The sequence below is a fragment of the Anomaloglossus baeobatrachus genome, chromosome 6, assembly GCF_048569485.1.
Source record: "Anomaloglossus baeobatrachus isolate aAnoBae1 chromosome 6, aAnoBae1.hap1, whole genome shotgun sequence".
In the NCBI taxonomy this organism is placed as follows: domain Eukaryota; kingdom Metazoa; phylum Chordata; class Amphibia; order Anura; family Aromobatidae; genus Anomaloglossus; species Anomaloglossus baeobatrachus.
In genome coordinates this window covers 556,474,880-556,492,391 of record NC_134358.1, presented here as the reverse complement: position 1 = coordinate 556,492,391, position 17,512 = coordinate 556,474,880, and the positions used below count along the sequence as shown (strand labels likewise).

General features: G+C 45.4%; 1 protein-coding gene across 1 annotated transcript in view; it reads right to left on the bottom strand.

Moving 5' to 3' along the window:
- Positions 1-17,512, bottom strand: part of PHF14 (PHD finger protein 14) — a 322,056-nt gene that overhangs the window by 89,584 nt on the left and 214,960 nt on the right. The window contains exon 19 of the mRNA XM_075316872.1: positions 13,230-13,276. Coding sequence (XP_075172987.1) covers positions 13,230-13,276 — 47 coding nt within the window. The remainder of the gene's footprint in view (positions 1-13,229; positions 13,277-17,512) is intronic.

Here is a 17,512-nt window from a genome sequence, read left to right as displayed (position 1 = left end):
TCCCGGGCAGGGTCCTCTCTCCTCCTGTAGACTGTGAGCCCTCCCGGGCAGGGTCCTCTCTCCTCCTGTAGACTGTGAGCCCTCCCGGGCAGGGTCCTCTCTCCTCCTGTAGACTGTGAGCCCTCGCGGGCAGGGTCCTCTCTCCTCCTATACCAGTCTGTTTTGTACTGTTAATGATTGTTGTACGTATACCCTCTTCCACTTGTAAAACACCATGGAATAAATAGCGCTATAATAATAAATAATAATAATAATTCATGAAGTGGTTAAAAGAAGCCCGAAAGGCTGAACGTATGATATGAACCGCAAGTAGTTTTTACATTGCAGGGAAAAAGTTTTTAGCGCTTTTTCAGGAGGGTTACAGAGCATAGCCGCCTGAAAAAGACATGTGCACACGCCCAAAAAGGACCCCGCATGAAGGAGGCCTACAGAAGGTACTAGCGGGGTTAATATCTAAAATGCTGATGGAAACATTCAGGCTTCCCTTTGCCGCAAAGTGGCTGACAAAGCACAAATCAGGGCCGTCTTCGGGCTGTCTGTGCAGGGGGAAGATTAAATGTGAACATATCCAGCCTCAATACGGCCGTTCTCAGAACCCGCACCATAGGTAACTCGCAATTGTACAAAAAAATATATTAATAATAATAAAAAAAACGTCGAATCAGCAAAAGAAAAATACAAACTATGTCTTATAAATAAGTAAACGCGTATGTGACAGCGTGTCAAGTTTTCCCTACATCAATATTCAATACCGGAGGGTTAAAAATAAATAAATTGTATTTAGACTGCCTCTGTGTGTGGGGTGAAGAGGGTTTTTTTTTTTTCGTTTTTTGTTACAGTATAGTTTGGACATTTTGTTACGGTTTTGTATGGTAATATGTCTTTTTTTTATATGTTTATGTATTTTTTTTTACTATCTTTTACTCTTAATTACAATTTTGCAAATCGGAGTCACACTGAAGATTTTTTCTCAACATATCCAGTGCAATATAATATTTTGTCCTGTTAGTAGAAGCAAAGAGCTATTACTAAAATGTATAGATTAAAGGGCTAGCCTCTATCACCGGGTGAATGGAGGGGTAGAACGGATGTGTCACCATTGCTCCATCCAATACTATAAGAGCAGAAGTGCACGTGTGACCTTGCTCCATCCAATACTATAAGAGCAGAAGTACAAGTGCGTGACCATTGCTCCATTCAATACTATAAGAGCAGAAGTACACGTGTGACCATTGCGCCATCCAATACTATAAGAGCATAAGTACACGTGTGCGACCATTGCGCCATCCAATACAATAAGAGCAGAAGTGCACGTGTGTGACCATTGCTCCATCCAATACTATAAGAGCAGAAGTGCACGTGTATGACCTTGCTCCATCCAATACTATAAGAGCAGAAGTGCATGTGTGTGACCTTGCTCCATCCAATACAATAAGAGCAGAAGTGCATGTGTGTGACCTTGCTCCATCCAATACTATAAGATCAGAAGTGCACGTGTATGACCTTGCTCCATCCAATACTATAAGAGCAGAAGTGCACGTGTATGACCTTGCTCCATCCAATACTATAAGAGCAGAAATGCACGTGTGTGACCTTGCTCCATCCAATACAATAAGATCAGAAATGCACGTGTGTGACCTTGCTCCATCCAATACTATAAGAGCAGAAATGCACGTGTGTGACCTTGCTCCATCCAATACAATAAGAACAGAAATGCACGTGTGTGACCTTGCTCCATCCAGTACTACAAGAGCAGAAATGCACGTGTGTGACCTTGCTCCATCCAGTACTATAAGAGCAGAAGTGCACGTGTGACTATTGCGCCATCCAATACTATAAGAGCAGAAGTGCACGTGTGTGACCTTGCTCCATTCAATACTATAAGATCAGAAGTGCACGTGTATGACCTTGCTCCATCCAATACTATAAGAGCAGAAATGCACGTGTATGACCTTGCTCCATCCAATACTATAAGAGCAGAAATGCACGTGTGTGACCATTGCTCCATCCAATACTATAAGAGCATAAATGCACGTGCGTGACCTTGCTCCATCCAGTACTACAAGAGCAGAAGTGCACGTTTTACCATTGCTCCATCCAACACAAAAAAAGCACGAGTCACGTGTGTGACCATTGCATCATTCTCCCTAGCAGACAGGTTGCGTGCGTGTGCTCCATCCAATTTTATAAGAAGTGCACACGTGTGACCACTGCGCTGTTCGTTCCAAGAAGTAATGCATGTGTGTCATCAATGCTCCATTCAAGTCTATCAGCAAAGAAACGTGTGACATTGAGCTGGTCATTATATCAGAGGTATTGCGAATGTGTGACCATTGCGTCGTTCGTTCAGAGAAGTACTGCGCATGTGTGACCATCATGTTGTTGGTTCAATCAAAAAGTCAGTGCGCATGCGCGACCATTGTGCCATGCTATCAGAGACGTAGTGCGCATGCTTGACCATTGTGCCATTCTTTCTATCAGAGACGTAGTGCGCATGCTTGACCATTGTGCCATTCTTTCTATCAGAGACGTAGTGCGCATGCGCGACCATTGTGCCATTCTTTCTATCAGAGACGTAGTGCGCATGTGTGACCAGTCCAAAAGACAGTGAATGGAGCAACTATTCAAAAACTATTTCCTTCTGATCTCTGGTCACTGCCCGTTGAAAGGCCCTTTTTGAAAGAATGATATAAAATTAATTGGCACAACCAATCATTTCTATGTTCTTTACATTCTAACACAATTTGCATAATATCAGCAGCACGTCCGGATTACACATGGAAATGTGCTGCGGTCAACAGTCATGTTTTTGTGACTGGCGAACAGTCAATGAACGATCAGTCGGTCATCGGCTGATCACTGCCAGGTATTTGCAAACCAATGATCAGAAATAATCAATCACGGTCCGGGCTGATGTCGGCATAAAGGGCCCTAAAGGGTTCCTCTCATTACATTAAGGAGGTTAAATTGCAAAGTGCTGGTAAAAATAGGCAACTTTACAAGTTCCTTGTTAAAAAGTCCTCTGTTTTCAAGAGTGGAGGGTTTTTAATGCTGCTTAAAGAAGTTATCCACTACCCTAACTCATTTAATTTTTTTATTCATCAATTGTGCTCTTATGTGTCAGTAAATGTATACATACTCTTATTATAGTAATATAAAGCTTTTATCATCGCTTGGTGACTGCATACAGTAGCTCTAATGTTCACATCCATCCCTTACTCTCCCCCAGACTTACTGTGCTATTACTACAAATTCCATCATGCACTGCAGTAGCCTGTGAGCCATCAGTTAGCTTGCCCCCTCCCTTCTCTACCCTGTGCTGCTGAAGATATTGGGAAATACCAAGTGTCAGAGCAACCCAGGGTAGGTATTAGAAATTGCTAGATGGCCAGTACAGCTCTGTTTGCTATGCAAATTTTCTGCTGTCAATGTCACTGATTGGATAACCTTACCCCTTTCCTAGTGAAGTGCTTTGATCTGCATTTCAAAAACACAGGTGTCAGCCCCTGCTGTTACTGCTGAATGATCAGCTTGTGAGGCAGACAATGTGATTCACACCAAAATGTTCACACACACCATCAGGAGACCACTGACATCTTCCTTTCATTTGGTCTGATTTCTGTGCCAGAAGTATCAGCAGGAAGAAGAATCTGCATAACAATCCAGTGCTATGTGATTCCTGCTGAGATGCGCTCATAGAAGCTTTGCATCCATGTATATTACAAAAGGTATTGTTTTGAAGAGCTATGATATATGGCAAGGGGGTGAAATATTAGTGGAAAACCCCTTTAAGTTACCAGTTTTCTCTGCAGTTTATCAGCGGTGGCCGGTCTTAAAGGGAACCTGTCACCTTTTTTGTCACTATGAAAACAAAAGTCTCCCCTTCTGCAGCTCCTGGGCTGCATTCCTTGAAGATGCACCTTGTTCACGGACTCCCCTTGCAGACCCTGAATATAACCTTAGAAAACCTGACCCTTAGGTATGCTAATGACCTGTGGGGCTCAGATGGGCGTGCTCATTTTCGTCTCCTGTCCCTCCTTGTGGCCTTCTTTGCCATCCTCCTTTCATGATTGACGTGATGATGCCGCCACCGTCATCATCATGTACGCTGCTTGGCCAAATCTCGCATCTGTGCAGTCATACCCTCGCGCGAGCAGGTGCGCTGTTTGCGCATGCGTGAGATTATGGTCGGCAATGTGCATGACGCAGGGGACATCATGCACATTGCCGACCATAATATTGCGCATGCGCAAACAGCGCGCCGGCTCGCGCGAGGGTATGACTGCAGAGACGTGAGATTTGGCCCAGCAGCGTGCATGATGATTATGACGGCAGCGTCATCACGTCAATCATGAAAGGAGGATTGCGAAGGTCACAAGGAGGGACAGGAGACGAAAATGAGCCTGCCCATCTGACCAGGCTAAGGGTCAGCTTTTATACTTATATTCGGGGTCTGCGAGGGGAGTCAGGGCACAAGGTGCACCTTCATACAATGCAGCCCAGGAGCTGCAGAAGCGGAGACTTTTGGTTTCATAGTGAAAAAACTGGTGACAAGTTCCCTTTAATGGCAAAGAACACAGCGCTTACAAGCTCTTTACTATAGAGCTTGTAAGTGCTGCTCTAAAACTGGTTGGCTTGCTGGAGAGTGCATAGTTTGTTTCAATGGTGCGATGATGATACTTGTCCAAAGTGTTGAACTTTCAGGAGAGTACTGCCCCCAGGGAGCAGGAAACATGGGGCTCAGATCTCATAGGCATTCATGAGGCAGGTCACTCAGGCCATGAGACCTGCCGATTGGGCCAAATTTTGTGATCCAAGTGTACTTGGCCTGAAAGAGGGGGGGGGGGGTCAAAATTAATAAAACAATGCACAACATTTGCAAATAGATAATGATCCTAACTAGATTGGTGAAATTTGTGTTTTGCAAGTTTAAGAGAAAAAATATTTGATTATGGCAAAGAGCAAATTATCATCAAGGAAAAGACTCGGAAATGAATCTGTAATGCTCGATCCTAAAGTTTTCTTTTTGTATTATGGAGAATATAAACGACCATAGATAAGATTATGGAGAATGCGTAAAAATGGAATTTAAAAAAAAAAAAAAAATAATAATAAAAAAAAAAAAGAATTTGAAAAAATGGTGCGGCGCCATTCCAGAAGGGTAAAAATTAACAACACCGACAAAAAAAGGTGAAGAGACAGGGACTAATATCTGATCAGAATGCAGAAGGGCGACCGTCACCGCAAAAAAATACCCGGCCCGAGGCAGAGAACGTTTCAATAAAACTGATTTACAGGTTTAGAATAATTTAAAAGGTGCAGGCGGCAGTAAATTACCGGGTGATGCCGACTTCCCACTGTAAGCCAAAGCAAAATTCAGGTTTTACTTTTTTTTTCCCCCACACAATAAACAAATACATTGCAAAAAAAAATACAAAATTAAAAAATTACATATATATATGATGCAGTGTGCTGTGTATGGTCTGAGCACTGACAGGCGGACCCCTCCCACCCCTGTAACCTCTGCAGTGTATGGTCTGAGCACTGACAGGTGGACCCCCCCCACCCCTGTAACCTCTGCAGTGTATGGACTGAGCGCTGACAGGTGGACCCCCCCCCACCCCTGTAACCTCTGCAGTGTATGGACTGAGCGCTGACAGGTGGACCCCCCACCCCTGTAACCTCTGCAGTGTATGGACTGAGCGCTGACAGGTGGACCCCCCCCCACCCCTGTAACCTCTGCAGTGTATGGACTGAGCGCTGACAGGCGGACCCCCCACCCCTGTAACCTCTGCAGTGTGCGATGTATGGTCTGAGCAGTGACAGGCGGACCCCCCCACCCCTGTAACCTCTGCAGTGTGCGGTGTATGGTCTGAGCACTGACAGGCGGACCCCCCCACCCCTGTAACCTCTGCAGTGTGTGGTGTATGGTCTGAGCACTGACAGGCGGACCCCCCCACCCCTGTAACCTCTGCAGTGTGCGGTGTATGGTCTGAGCACTGACAGGCGGACCCCCCCATCCCTGTAACCTCTGCAGTGTGTGGTGTATAGTCTGAGCACTGACAGGCGGACCCCCAACCCCTGTAACCTCTGCAGTGTGCGATGTATGGTCTGAGCACTGACAGGCGGACCCCCAACCCCTGTAACTTCTGCAGTGTGCGATGTATGGTCTGAGCACTGACAGGTGGACCCGCCCATCCCTGTAACCTCTGCAGTGTGTGGTGTATGGTCTGAGCACTGACAGGCGGACCCCCCCACCCCTGTAACCTCTGCAGTGTGCGGTGTATGGTCTGAGCACTGACAGGCGGACCCCCAACCCCTGTAACCTCTGCAGTGTGCGATGTATAGTCTGAGCACTGACAGGCGGACCCCCAACCCCTGTAACCTCTGCAGTGTGCGATGTATGGTCTGAGCACTGACAGGTGGACCCGCCCATCCCTGTAACCTCTGCAGTGTGTGGTGTATGGTCTGAGCACTGACAGGCGGACCCCCCCACCCCTGTAACCTCTGCAGTGTGCGGTGTATGGTCTGAGCACTGACAGGCGGACCCCCCCACCCCTGTAACCTCTGCAGTGTGCGGTGTATGGTCTGAGCACTGACAGGCGGACCCCCAACCCCTGTAACCTCTGCAGTGTGCGATGTATGGTCTGAGCACTGACAGGCGGACCCCCCCCATCCCTGTAACCTCTGCAGTGTGTGGTGTATAGTCTGAGCACTGACAGGCGGACCCCCAACCCCTGTAACCTCTGCAGTGTGCGATGTATGGTCTGAGCACTGACAGGCGGACCCCCAACCCCTGTAACCTCTGCAGTGAGCGATGTATGGTCTGAGCACTGACAGGCGGACCCCCCAACCCCTGTAACCTCTGCAGTGTGTGGTGTATAGTCTGAGCACTGACAGGCGGACTCCCCACCCCTGTAACCTCTGCAGTGTGCGGTGTATGGTCTGAGCACTGACAAGCGGACCCCCCACCCCTGTAACCTCTGCAGTGTGCGGTGTATGGTCTGAGCACTGACAGGTGGACCCCCCACCCCTGTAACCTCTGCAGTGTGCGGTGTATGGTCTGAGCACTGACAAGCGGACCCCCCACCCCTGTAACCTCTGCAGTGTGCGATGTATGGTCTGAGCACTGACAGGCGGACCCCCCACCCCTGTAACCTCTGCAGTGTGCGATGTATGGTCTGAGCACTGACAGGCGGACCCCCCACCCCTGTAACCTCTGCAGTGTGCGGTGTATGGTCTGAGCACTGACAAGCGGACCCCCCACCCCTGTAACCTCTGCAGTGTGCGGTGTATGGTCTGAGCACTGACAAGCGGACCCCCCCATCCCTGTAACCTCTGCAGTGTGCGGTGTATGGTCTGAGCACTGACAAGGGGACCCCCCACCCCTGTAACCTCTGCAGTGTGTGATGTATGGTCTGAGCACTGACAAGCGGACCCCCCACCCCTGTAACCTCTGCAGTGTGAAAATTGTAGTTTTCTATTCTCCATGCTCCACACAGATTTTCTGCATACACAGGTTTCTCTCAGTTAAGGCCTCGTCTTGGCCGACCACAGAAGTTGAGTGCACGTGTTCAGCGTCATACCCAGAGGTCGTCTTTACAGAGTAGACATACGAGTGAGGCCAGCATTGCTGCAGAGGTTACAGGGGTGGGGGGTCCGCCTGTCAGTGCTCAGACCATACACAGCACACTGCAGAGGTTACAGGGGTGGGGGGTCCGCCTGTCAGTGCACAAACCATTCGCCGCAAACTGCAGAGGTTATAGGAGTGGGGGAGCCCGCCTGTCAGTGCGCAGACCGTACGCTGCATACTGCATCACATTGCTCTGCATGGCTGTTGTCTTAGAAGAAAGCCTCTTCTAAAGATGATGCTCAAGAAAGCCGCAAACAGTTTGCTGAAGACAAGCAGACTAAGGACATGGATTACTGGAACCGTCCTGTGGTCTGATGACACCAAGATAAACATTCAGATGGTGTAAAGCGTGTGTGGCGGCAAGCAAGGTGAGGACGACAAAGACAAGTGTGTCCTGCCTACAGTCAGGCATGGTGGTGGGAGTGTCATGGTTTGGGGCTGCATAAGTGCTGCCGCCGGCTGTGGGGGTTACAGATGATTGAGAGAACCATGAATGCCAACATGTCCTATGACATACTGAAGCAGAGCATGATCCCCTAACTTCATATTAGAACATGATAGTGACCCCAAACACCTCCAAGACCCCCACTGCCTCGCTAACGAGACTGAGGCTGAAGGTGCTGGACCGGCCAAGCCTCTCCAGACCTAAACCCTATGGAGCATCTGGGGGTCCTCCTCAAGTGGAAGATGGAGGAGCACAAGGTCTGTAACATCCACCAACTCTAGGATGTCGTCATGGAGGAGGACGGAAGAGGATCCAGTGGCTCCTGTGACCTCCAAGCTTGTTGCCAGCGGTTTAGACATGGATGGCGGTGTTGTTATTTAGAGGACACCAGATTTACACTGTTATACAAGCTGCACACTGACACGGTGTTTAGTAGATATTTATTTTTGCTTTTTTTCCCCTTTAAATCTGGAGGTCTGATATTTTTTTCTTTTTTTTTTTTACAGAATGCAACAAATGCAGCGTTGTCATAAGAGAAACCTTGTCACCGCCGTGATCAACACCTCTGGCTCCGGGGTGACAGGCAATATTACCAATTGTGAGAAAAGCAGATTTCATGCCCTGCAGTCACTGTCTATCTGCCGCTTGACACGTAGGGTAAAAAGAAGTATATTACACTGCTTAAAACCAACATGACTCCTATTAAATCCCTATGCACGCTGTCAAAAAAGATAAAAGGCGCGGACATGAACCTGGAAACTCAGACGCTTGTTTTAAAAATTTAACGCTTTCCGCCGTCAGTTTTGTCAGGCAGTCTGCGAGATCTCTCACATCGAATCTGGTCACCAGGAGGGAGGAATTAAAGGTCAGTGATCGGCCGTATGATGACGACCGCTGCTGACGATCGCTACATGGACGATGCTCCATGATTTCCCTAGGTAATTTGGGCAAAATTTTGACCAAGAAATCACATTTTCTTGATTATTTCAGGCTGCACTAAATGTATATATAAAAAAAATCTTCCTCACAAATGGAAATAATTCAAAACTGGGCGAGAATATTCACTCTTTGTAACTAAAAAAAAAAGTCTTACTCTTAACCTTAAAACACACATGACCTGAAGAAAGGCATGGTCTTATTATCCGAATAGCCCATGAGATAAAACAGCATTTTGGGCACAGACCAGTCTAATATGTCCTGTTTTTCATGATCTGTAACTTTCCATTCACATTGATTGCATAGGAGTATCCTCTTCATAAGCATTCTGCCATCACTATAGGAGCTGGAACTTTCTATCACTTAATTACCAGTCTACATCTCTACTACTTTTACCAATGGCTTCAACTGCCCTGAAGTTAATGCCAGACTCTCGTTTTTTTCCTACATGAGCATGGCAGGCAGGAGCGCAGGAGCCTAGATACAAAGACCCGCTCACACTTTATGCAGAGGGACAGAGACCCAGGCTCACTTACTGTAGGGTGACAAAGTCCGACCCTCATTTAGTGACAAGAGGCAAAGACCCTTCCCACCACCTGCGACAGAGACAGACTGAAAATAGAAAGACTTACACCTACTTCCTTTTGAGACACCCAATTTCCCATAATGAAAAGAGACAAAGACCCGCCCCACTTCCTGTAGAGAGACAAAGACCCGCCCCCACTTCATGAACAAAGACCCGCCCCCACTTCCTGTAGAGAGACAAAGACCTGCCCCCACTTCCTGTAGAGAGACAAAGACCTGCCCCCACTTCCTGTAGAGAGACAAAGACCTGCCCCCACTTCCTGCAGAGACAAAGACCCGTCCCGCTTCCTGTGGAGAGACAAAGACCCTCCCCGCTTCATGAACAGACAAAGACCCACCCCCAGTTCCTGTAGAGAGCCAAAGACCCGCCCTGCTTCCTGTAGAGAGACAAAGACCCGCCCCGCTTCATGAACAGACAAAGACCTGCCCCGCTTCCTGTAGAGAGACAAAGACCCGTCCCACTTCCTGTAGAGAGACAAAGACCCGTCCCACTTCCTGTAGAGAGACAAAGACCCACCCCCACTTCATGAACAAAGACGCACCCCCACTTCCTAGAGAGACAGACGTGTCCCCACTTCTTACAGAGACAAAGACCCACCCCAACTTCCTATAGCGAGCCAAAGACCCGCCCCCACTAACTATAGAGACAAAGAACCCATCCCTACTAACTATAGCGACAAAGAACAACCCCCACTAACTATAGATACAAAGACCTGCCCATTAACTATAGAGACAAATACTCGTCCCCACTTCCTATAGAGACAAAGACCCACTCCCACTAAATAGAGACAAAAGACCCACCCAACTAAATATAGAGACAAAGACCGATCCCCACTTCCTATAGAGAGACAAAGACCCACCCCTACTAAATATAGAGACAAAGAACAACCCCCACTAACTATAGAGACAAAGACTCATCACCACTTCCTATAGAGAGACAAAGACCCGCCCCCACTAACTATAGACAAAGAACAACCCCCCACAAACTATAGAGACAAAGACCCGTCCCCACTAACTATTGAGACGAGACAAAGACCTGCCCCCATTTCCTGTATAAAGACCCATCTCCACTTCCTGTAGAGAAACAGACACCTGCTTCCACTTCCTGTAGAGAAACAGACACCCGCCCCCACTTCCTGTAGCGAGATACCCGCCCCCACTTCCCGTAGAGATACCCGCCCCCACTTCCCGTAGAAAGATACCCGCCCCCACTTCCTGTAGAGACAGAAACCCGCCCCCACTTCCTGTAGAGAGATACCCGCCCCCACTTCCCATAGAGAGATACCCACCCCCCTTCCCGTAGAGAAATACCCGCTCCCACTTCCCGTAGAAAGATACCCTCCCCCACTTCCCGTAGAGAGATACCCACCCCCACTTCCCGTAGAGATACCCACCCCCCTTCCCATAGAGAGATGCCCGCTCCCACTTCCCGTAGAAAGATACCCACCCCCCTTCCCGTAGAGAGATACCCGCTCCCACTTCCCATATAGAGATACCCACCCCCCTTCCCGTAGAGAGATACTCGCTCCCACTTCCCGTAGAGAGACAGATACCCGCCCCCACTCTGTGTAATCTGTCTGCATATATCTAGTGATCAAGAAGGGATTAGATGAGGAACGGGAATAAGGTGATAACATGGACAGATTCCATTTACCCATTTTAACAAGTCACAGTGAACTAAACGTGCCAGTGTAGTACAATTTCTGCCACAAATCTGAGTCTGAATCTACGCCGCATATCCCCCAGAGTTCAGCTTTTTCCTGTTTCCTTTTATCTTTAAAGATTCCATTGATTCCCAAAAATGTAGTATAATGCCGTAAAACAAAAGTAGTAAGGCACATCAGACTGGAGAGGAGGGAGATGCAACCGGAGCCTCTCTCTTTTTGGTAATGCTGTGAGAGGAGGGGAGCAAATATATGGAAAATGCTGTGGTTTACATTGCTGTGCGCAGCACAATAGGATAAGTGGCCAGAAGAAAACACCACAGGGGCAAAACATCACATCAGGAAAAGCATGCCCAATAAGAAAGCATGCAAGAAACAGCAATACAGACGCCATGCAAAGAGATGCAAAAAGACAACACTTCTGGCTGCTCTCAAACAGGTCTATGGTTTTATATAAGTATAGGTGTTAAAGAGGAACAGTCACCAGGTTAAAAGTACTTATTTTATTCCCGCTACTTCCTTGAGTGGTTTCATTTTTAAAATAAAAAAAAAATAGCCATAAAGAAATAAGGGCCTTTTAATTTAGTTTGGCTTCTATGTTTTTTACCAAAGAGGTGTGGCTCACAGGGTAATTATGCAGACAAACCTAAAAACACACCCATGAGGATCCTGTGTGCAATGACTGCAAAAATAATAGACAGCCTTGAGAATTATGCTTGCGATTACTGGAAAAAAAAAAAAATAAAAATAAAGATATGCCCCTGAGGATCCTGTGTGCAATGACTGCAAAAATAATAGACAAACCCCTGAGAAGTGTGTGTGATTACTGAAAAAATATAAATAAAATAAAGATACGCCCCTGAGGATCCTGTGTGCAATGACTGCAAAAATAATAGACTAACGCCTGAGAATTGTGTGTGATTACTGAAAAAATAAATAAAAAAATGAGGATCCTGAGGATCCTGTGTGCAATGATGGCCCCCCAAAATAAAAAAAAACAAACAAAAAAAACGACATGCCCCTAAGGATCCTGTGTGCTGACTGAAAATCTATAAATCCCACCTCTGAGAATCCTGTGTGCGCTGAATGCCAAACTATAAAAACACACCCCAGAGGATGCAGTGTTCAATGACTGCAAACCATAAAGAAACACCCCTGAGGATCCTGTGTGCAGACTAACCAAAAAAAAGGCACGCCTCTGAGGACTGTGTGATGACCGCAAAACCATAACGAAATACCCTTGAGGAACGTGTGTCATGACTGAAAAAAAAACCCCCACACTCCTGAGGATCCTGTGTGCGAACTGGCCAAAAAAAGGCATGCCCCTGATGACTGTGTGTGATGACTGCAAAACTATAACGAAATATCCTTGAGGAACCTGTGTGCGGACTGGCCAAAAAAGGCACGTCCCTGAGGACTGTGTGTGATGACTGCAAAACTATAACGAAATACCATTGAGGAACCTGTGTGCGATGACTGCAAAAAAAAAAAAAAAAAAAAAAGGCACGCCCCTGAGGATCCTGGGTGTGATGTGTGCAAAAGTATAAAGACACGGCCGCCCTAAGTATCCAGTGAGCAATTACTGCAAAATCATAAAGAAATGCCCCTTGAGGATCTGGTGTGCGATGACTGACAAAAGAAGGCAAGCCCCTAAGGATCTGGTGTGATGACTGCAATAAAAAAAGGCACGCCCATGGGGATCCTGTGTGCGATGACTGCAAAAAGTAGCACTAAGTACAAGGTACCATATCTCTGCAACTGTATAGCGGACTAAAAAAACAAAACAAATCCCCAAAAACAAAAAAGCCTAATACTCAGGGGTGCACAGAGAATAAAATAAAGAGCAAACAATTGGCCACTTGTCCTCGTGACAGGTCCTCTTTAACTTAGACCCTGTAGGTCATACCACTTTTTAATATCATATGAAAGAAAGCATAACACAGAGGATAACGTAACCCTGCCCTACCTTTTGGCTGCAGACTGACGTTGGGCTGCAGCAGATTGACAGGCTTTCTTCACAGAACATTCAATGTGGACCCTCCTTGCAGAAAGGTTTAGATGGAAAAGGAGGGAAAAAGATATTTGGAAATTAAAGCCTAAAGGAGATTCTAGGAGGAGGAGGAGAGAGTGAATTAGTCAGGGACAGAAGACAGTAAGCAGACAGCAAGGGAGCAGCGAGGAGAAGACACAAGCCATTAGGACGCAGAGGACAGATGTAACACGGCAAAGAGGAGAACGTGACTCGTGAAGCATCGTCTGTAACGTAACGCCACATCCTTGTGATAAACCTTTTGCCACCAACTTTTTGTCTGAGACTTGTATTTTTGAGTCAAGAGAAAACCACTAGAAACTTTGGTCACTCAAAGGCCTCTCCTTGGGTCTCGCGTGAGGTCAACAGCATCCGAAAGAGGTCACACTTTCCTCCCAAACCCAAAAACTCAATGTCTGATGATCGTTATTTAATGACTGCCTTCCCTTTTCCAATCTACATTTAAAGGGAATGTGTCATCAGAAAATGTCTTCTTGTTTAAACCAGGTTTTAAGTTACATGAATGGATTTTTTGCAACGTTGACATTTTTTAAAAAATGTTAACACATAATTTGTATTAGAAATAAAAAAAAGAAATCTTGCAACTTTCCAGCCGGCCACTGGGGCTTTTTTTTCTGCCTAATTTCCTATTTTTTTTTTTCAGGAAATAAAACATGTACATTAGCCACAATGGTCGGAACCAGATACTAAAGTTTTTCCCCCGAAAATAATACCTATCCTGGAAATATCCCTAGCATGATTTTACAAAATGTTTGGATTAGGCTTGAAATATAATCCCTACTCTATAATAATAATAATAATAATAATAATAATAATAATAATAATAATAATAATAATAACAACAACAACATCAATAACAATAATAATAATATCATTATCAATAATAATATTAATAATAATAATATAATAATAATAATAATAATAATAATAATAATAATAATAATAATAATAATAATAATAATAATAATAATAATAATAATAATAAGAAGAAGAAGAAGAATAATAATACATCTTTATTTCTATAGGCCAACATATTCCGCAGCACTTTACAATTCAGGAAGATCATAAATAATAATAATATAAACAAGTAACAGTTATAGAAAATAAAATAACTCTAAAAATAAGCCCTAGTTATAGTCAGGTCTGGTGTTAGGAGTCAATCTGCACAATTTCTCAGGTCCTTAGGGACCCCAGCAGTTGGATTCAAAAGGTTAGGATTGTTTAAGGACCTTTGGTGACATTTGCCATGATGTAATCAAAGATCCCTTAATTGCAGTAGTGCAAAAGACGTGAACAGAAAACAGGCTGGAATGTAGGGCAGGCATTAGGGAGAGAAAGGCGGTCAATTTCACAGAGTTTCCATTTGCCTAGGGGGCATGCCATAGTGTTTATATCCTCATGATAAGACTGGTTAAGGACCTTTGTCACCAAAAGGTCTTAGGGGTACTTTGCACGCTGCGACATCGCCAGCCGTTGCTAGCGATGCCGAGCGCGATAGTCCCCGCCCCCGTTGCACATGCAATATCTTGTGATTGCTGCCGTAGCGAACATTATCGCTAAGTCAGCTTCACACGCACTTACCTGCCCTGCAACGTCGCTTTGGCCGACGAACCGCCTCCTTCCTAAGGGGGCGGGTCGTGCGGCGTCATAGCGACGTCAGGCGGCCAATAGAAGCGGAGGGGCGGAGATGAGCAGGACGTAAACATCCCGCCCACCTCCTTCCTTCCGCATTGGCGGCGGAACGCAGGTAGGAGATGTTCCTCGCTCCTGCGGCTTCACACACAGCGATGTGCACTGCCGCAGGAACGAGGAACAACATCGTAACATTGGTCCTTCCGAAATTATGGAAATGAACGTCACACAGATCGACAATTTACGACGTTTTTGTGATCGTAAATCGGTGCATCTAGGCTTTACACGTTGCGACATAGTTACCGGCGCCGGATGTGCGTCACTTTTGATTTGACCACGACGATATCGCAGTAGCGATGTCGCAACGTGCAAAGTACCCCTCAATTGCAGGGAATATAAAGCTGAAGAGGAAACAAGCAGGTGTGTGTGTGCAGTGGGTGGATGGATGGATGGATATCTTATACAGTGCCTTGCAAAAAAAAGTATTCGGCCCCTTTGAATTTTTCAACCTTTTCCCACATTTCAGGCATCAAACATAAAGATAAAAATGTTAATGTTCTGGTGAAGAATCAACAACAAGTGGACACAATTGTGAAGGTGAGCAAAATTTATTGCTTATTTTAAACTTTTTTAAAAATAAATAACTGAAAATCGGGGCGTGCAATATTATTCATCCCCTGTAAGTTAATACTTTGTAGCGCCCCCTTTTGCTGCGATTACAGCACAAGTCTCTTGGGGTATGTGTCTATCAGTTTTGCACATGGAGAGGCTGAAATTCTCGCCCATTCTTCCTTTGTAAACAGCTGGAGCTGAGTGAGGTTGGATGGAGGCGTTTGTGAACAGCAGTTTTCAGCTCTTTCCACAGATTCTCGATTGGGTTCAGGTCTGGACTGTGACTTGGCCATTCTAACACCTAGATATGTTTATTTGTGAACCATTCCATTGTAGATTTTGCTTTATGTTTTAGATCATTGTCTTGTTGGAAGACAAATCTCCGTCCCAGTCTCAGGTCTTTTGCAGACTCCAACAGGTTTTCTTCAAGAATGGTTCTGTATTTGGCTCCATCCATCTTCCCATCAATTTTAACCATTTTCCCTGTCCCTGCTGAAGAAAAGCAGGCCCAAACCATGATGCTGCCACCACCATGTTTGACTGTGTTCAGGGTGATGAGCTGTGTTGCTTTTAACATTTCGTTTGGCATTGTGCCCAAAAAGTTCAATTTTGGTTTCATGTGACCAGAGCACCTTCTTCCACATGTTTGGTGTCTCCCAGGTGGCTTGTGGCAAACTTTAAACAACACTTTTTATGGATATCTTTGAGAAATGGCTTTCTTCTTGCCACTCTTCCATAAAGGCCAGATTTGTGCAGTGTACGACTGATTGTTGTGCTATGCACAGACTCTCCCACCTCAGCTGTAGATCTCTGCAGATCATCCAGAGGGATCATGGGCCTCTTGGCTGCATCTCTGATCAGTCTTCTCCTTGTGTGAGATGACAGTTTGGATGGACGGCCGGGTCTTGGTAGATTTGCAGTGGTATGATTCTCCTTCCATTTCAATATGATCGCTTGCACAGTGCTCCTTGGGATGTTTAAAGTTTTGGAAATCTTTTTGTAACCAAATCCGGCTTTAAACTTCTCCACAACAGTATCATGGACCTGCCTGTTGTGTTCCTTGGTCTTCATGATGCTCTCTGCGCTTTACACAGAACACTGAGACTATCACAGAGCAGGGGCATTATACGGAGACTAGATTACACACAGGGGCTTATATTTATCATCATCAGTCATTTAGGACAACATTGGATCATTCAGAGATCCTCAATGAACCTCTGGAGTGAGTTTGCTGCACTGAAAGTAAAGGGGATGAATAATATTGCACGCCCCAATTTTAAGTTATTTATTTTTTTAAAAGGTTTAAAATAAGCAATAAATTTCCTTCACCTTCACAATTGTGTCCCACTTGTTGTTGATTCTTCACCAGAACATTAACATTTTTTTCTTTATGTTTGAAGCCTGAAATGTGGGGAAAGGTTGAAAAATTCAAGGGGGCCGAATACTTTCCCAAGGCACTGTAGATGGATGGATGGATAAATGGATAGGTGATGGATGGATGGATGAATAGATGGATGGACGGACAGACATGTGTTACACACAGGGTTTGGAGAGTTGCGCTGATCTTCCAGAATGTGATATGACTATATTTGAATACGTGTTGATTTATTTTTTTTGTTCAAGAATAAAAGTGAATTGTTGGTCATGGAAAAAAAAAAGTAAGACATCCCCTGAAAATAAGCCGCTCATTATTTGGAGCAAAAAATAATATAAGACCCTGTCTTATTTTCAGTGAAACATGGTATTTATTGTATTGAAGCATCTAATGAGTGTGAACAAAGGGAAGGGAAATATTGTAAGGTTGATGGATCCTGTGTTATCAGCGGTGTATAGAGATGATATCTGTCATTGTGATCCTGCCTCTATTGATAATGAATATGCTGAATACAATTCCTGGAAGTACAAATAGCCCAGTGGTGGCCAGTGTGAAAATTGCAAGATAAAAAATAAATAAA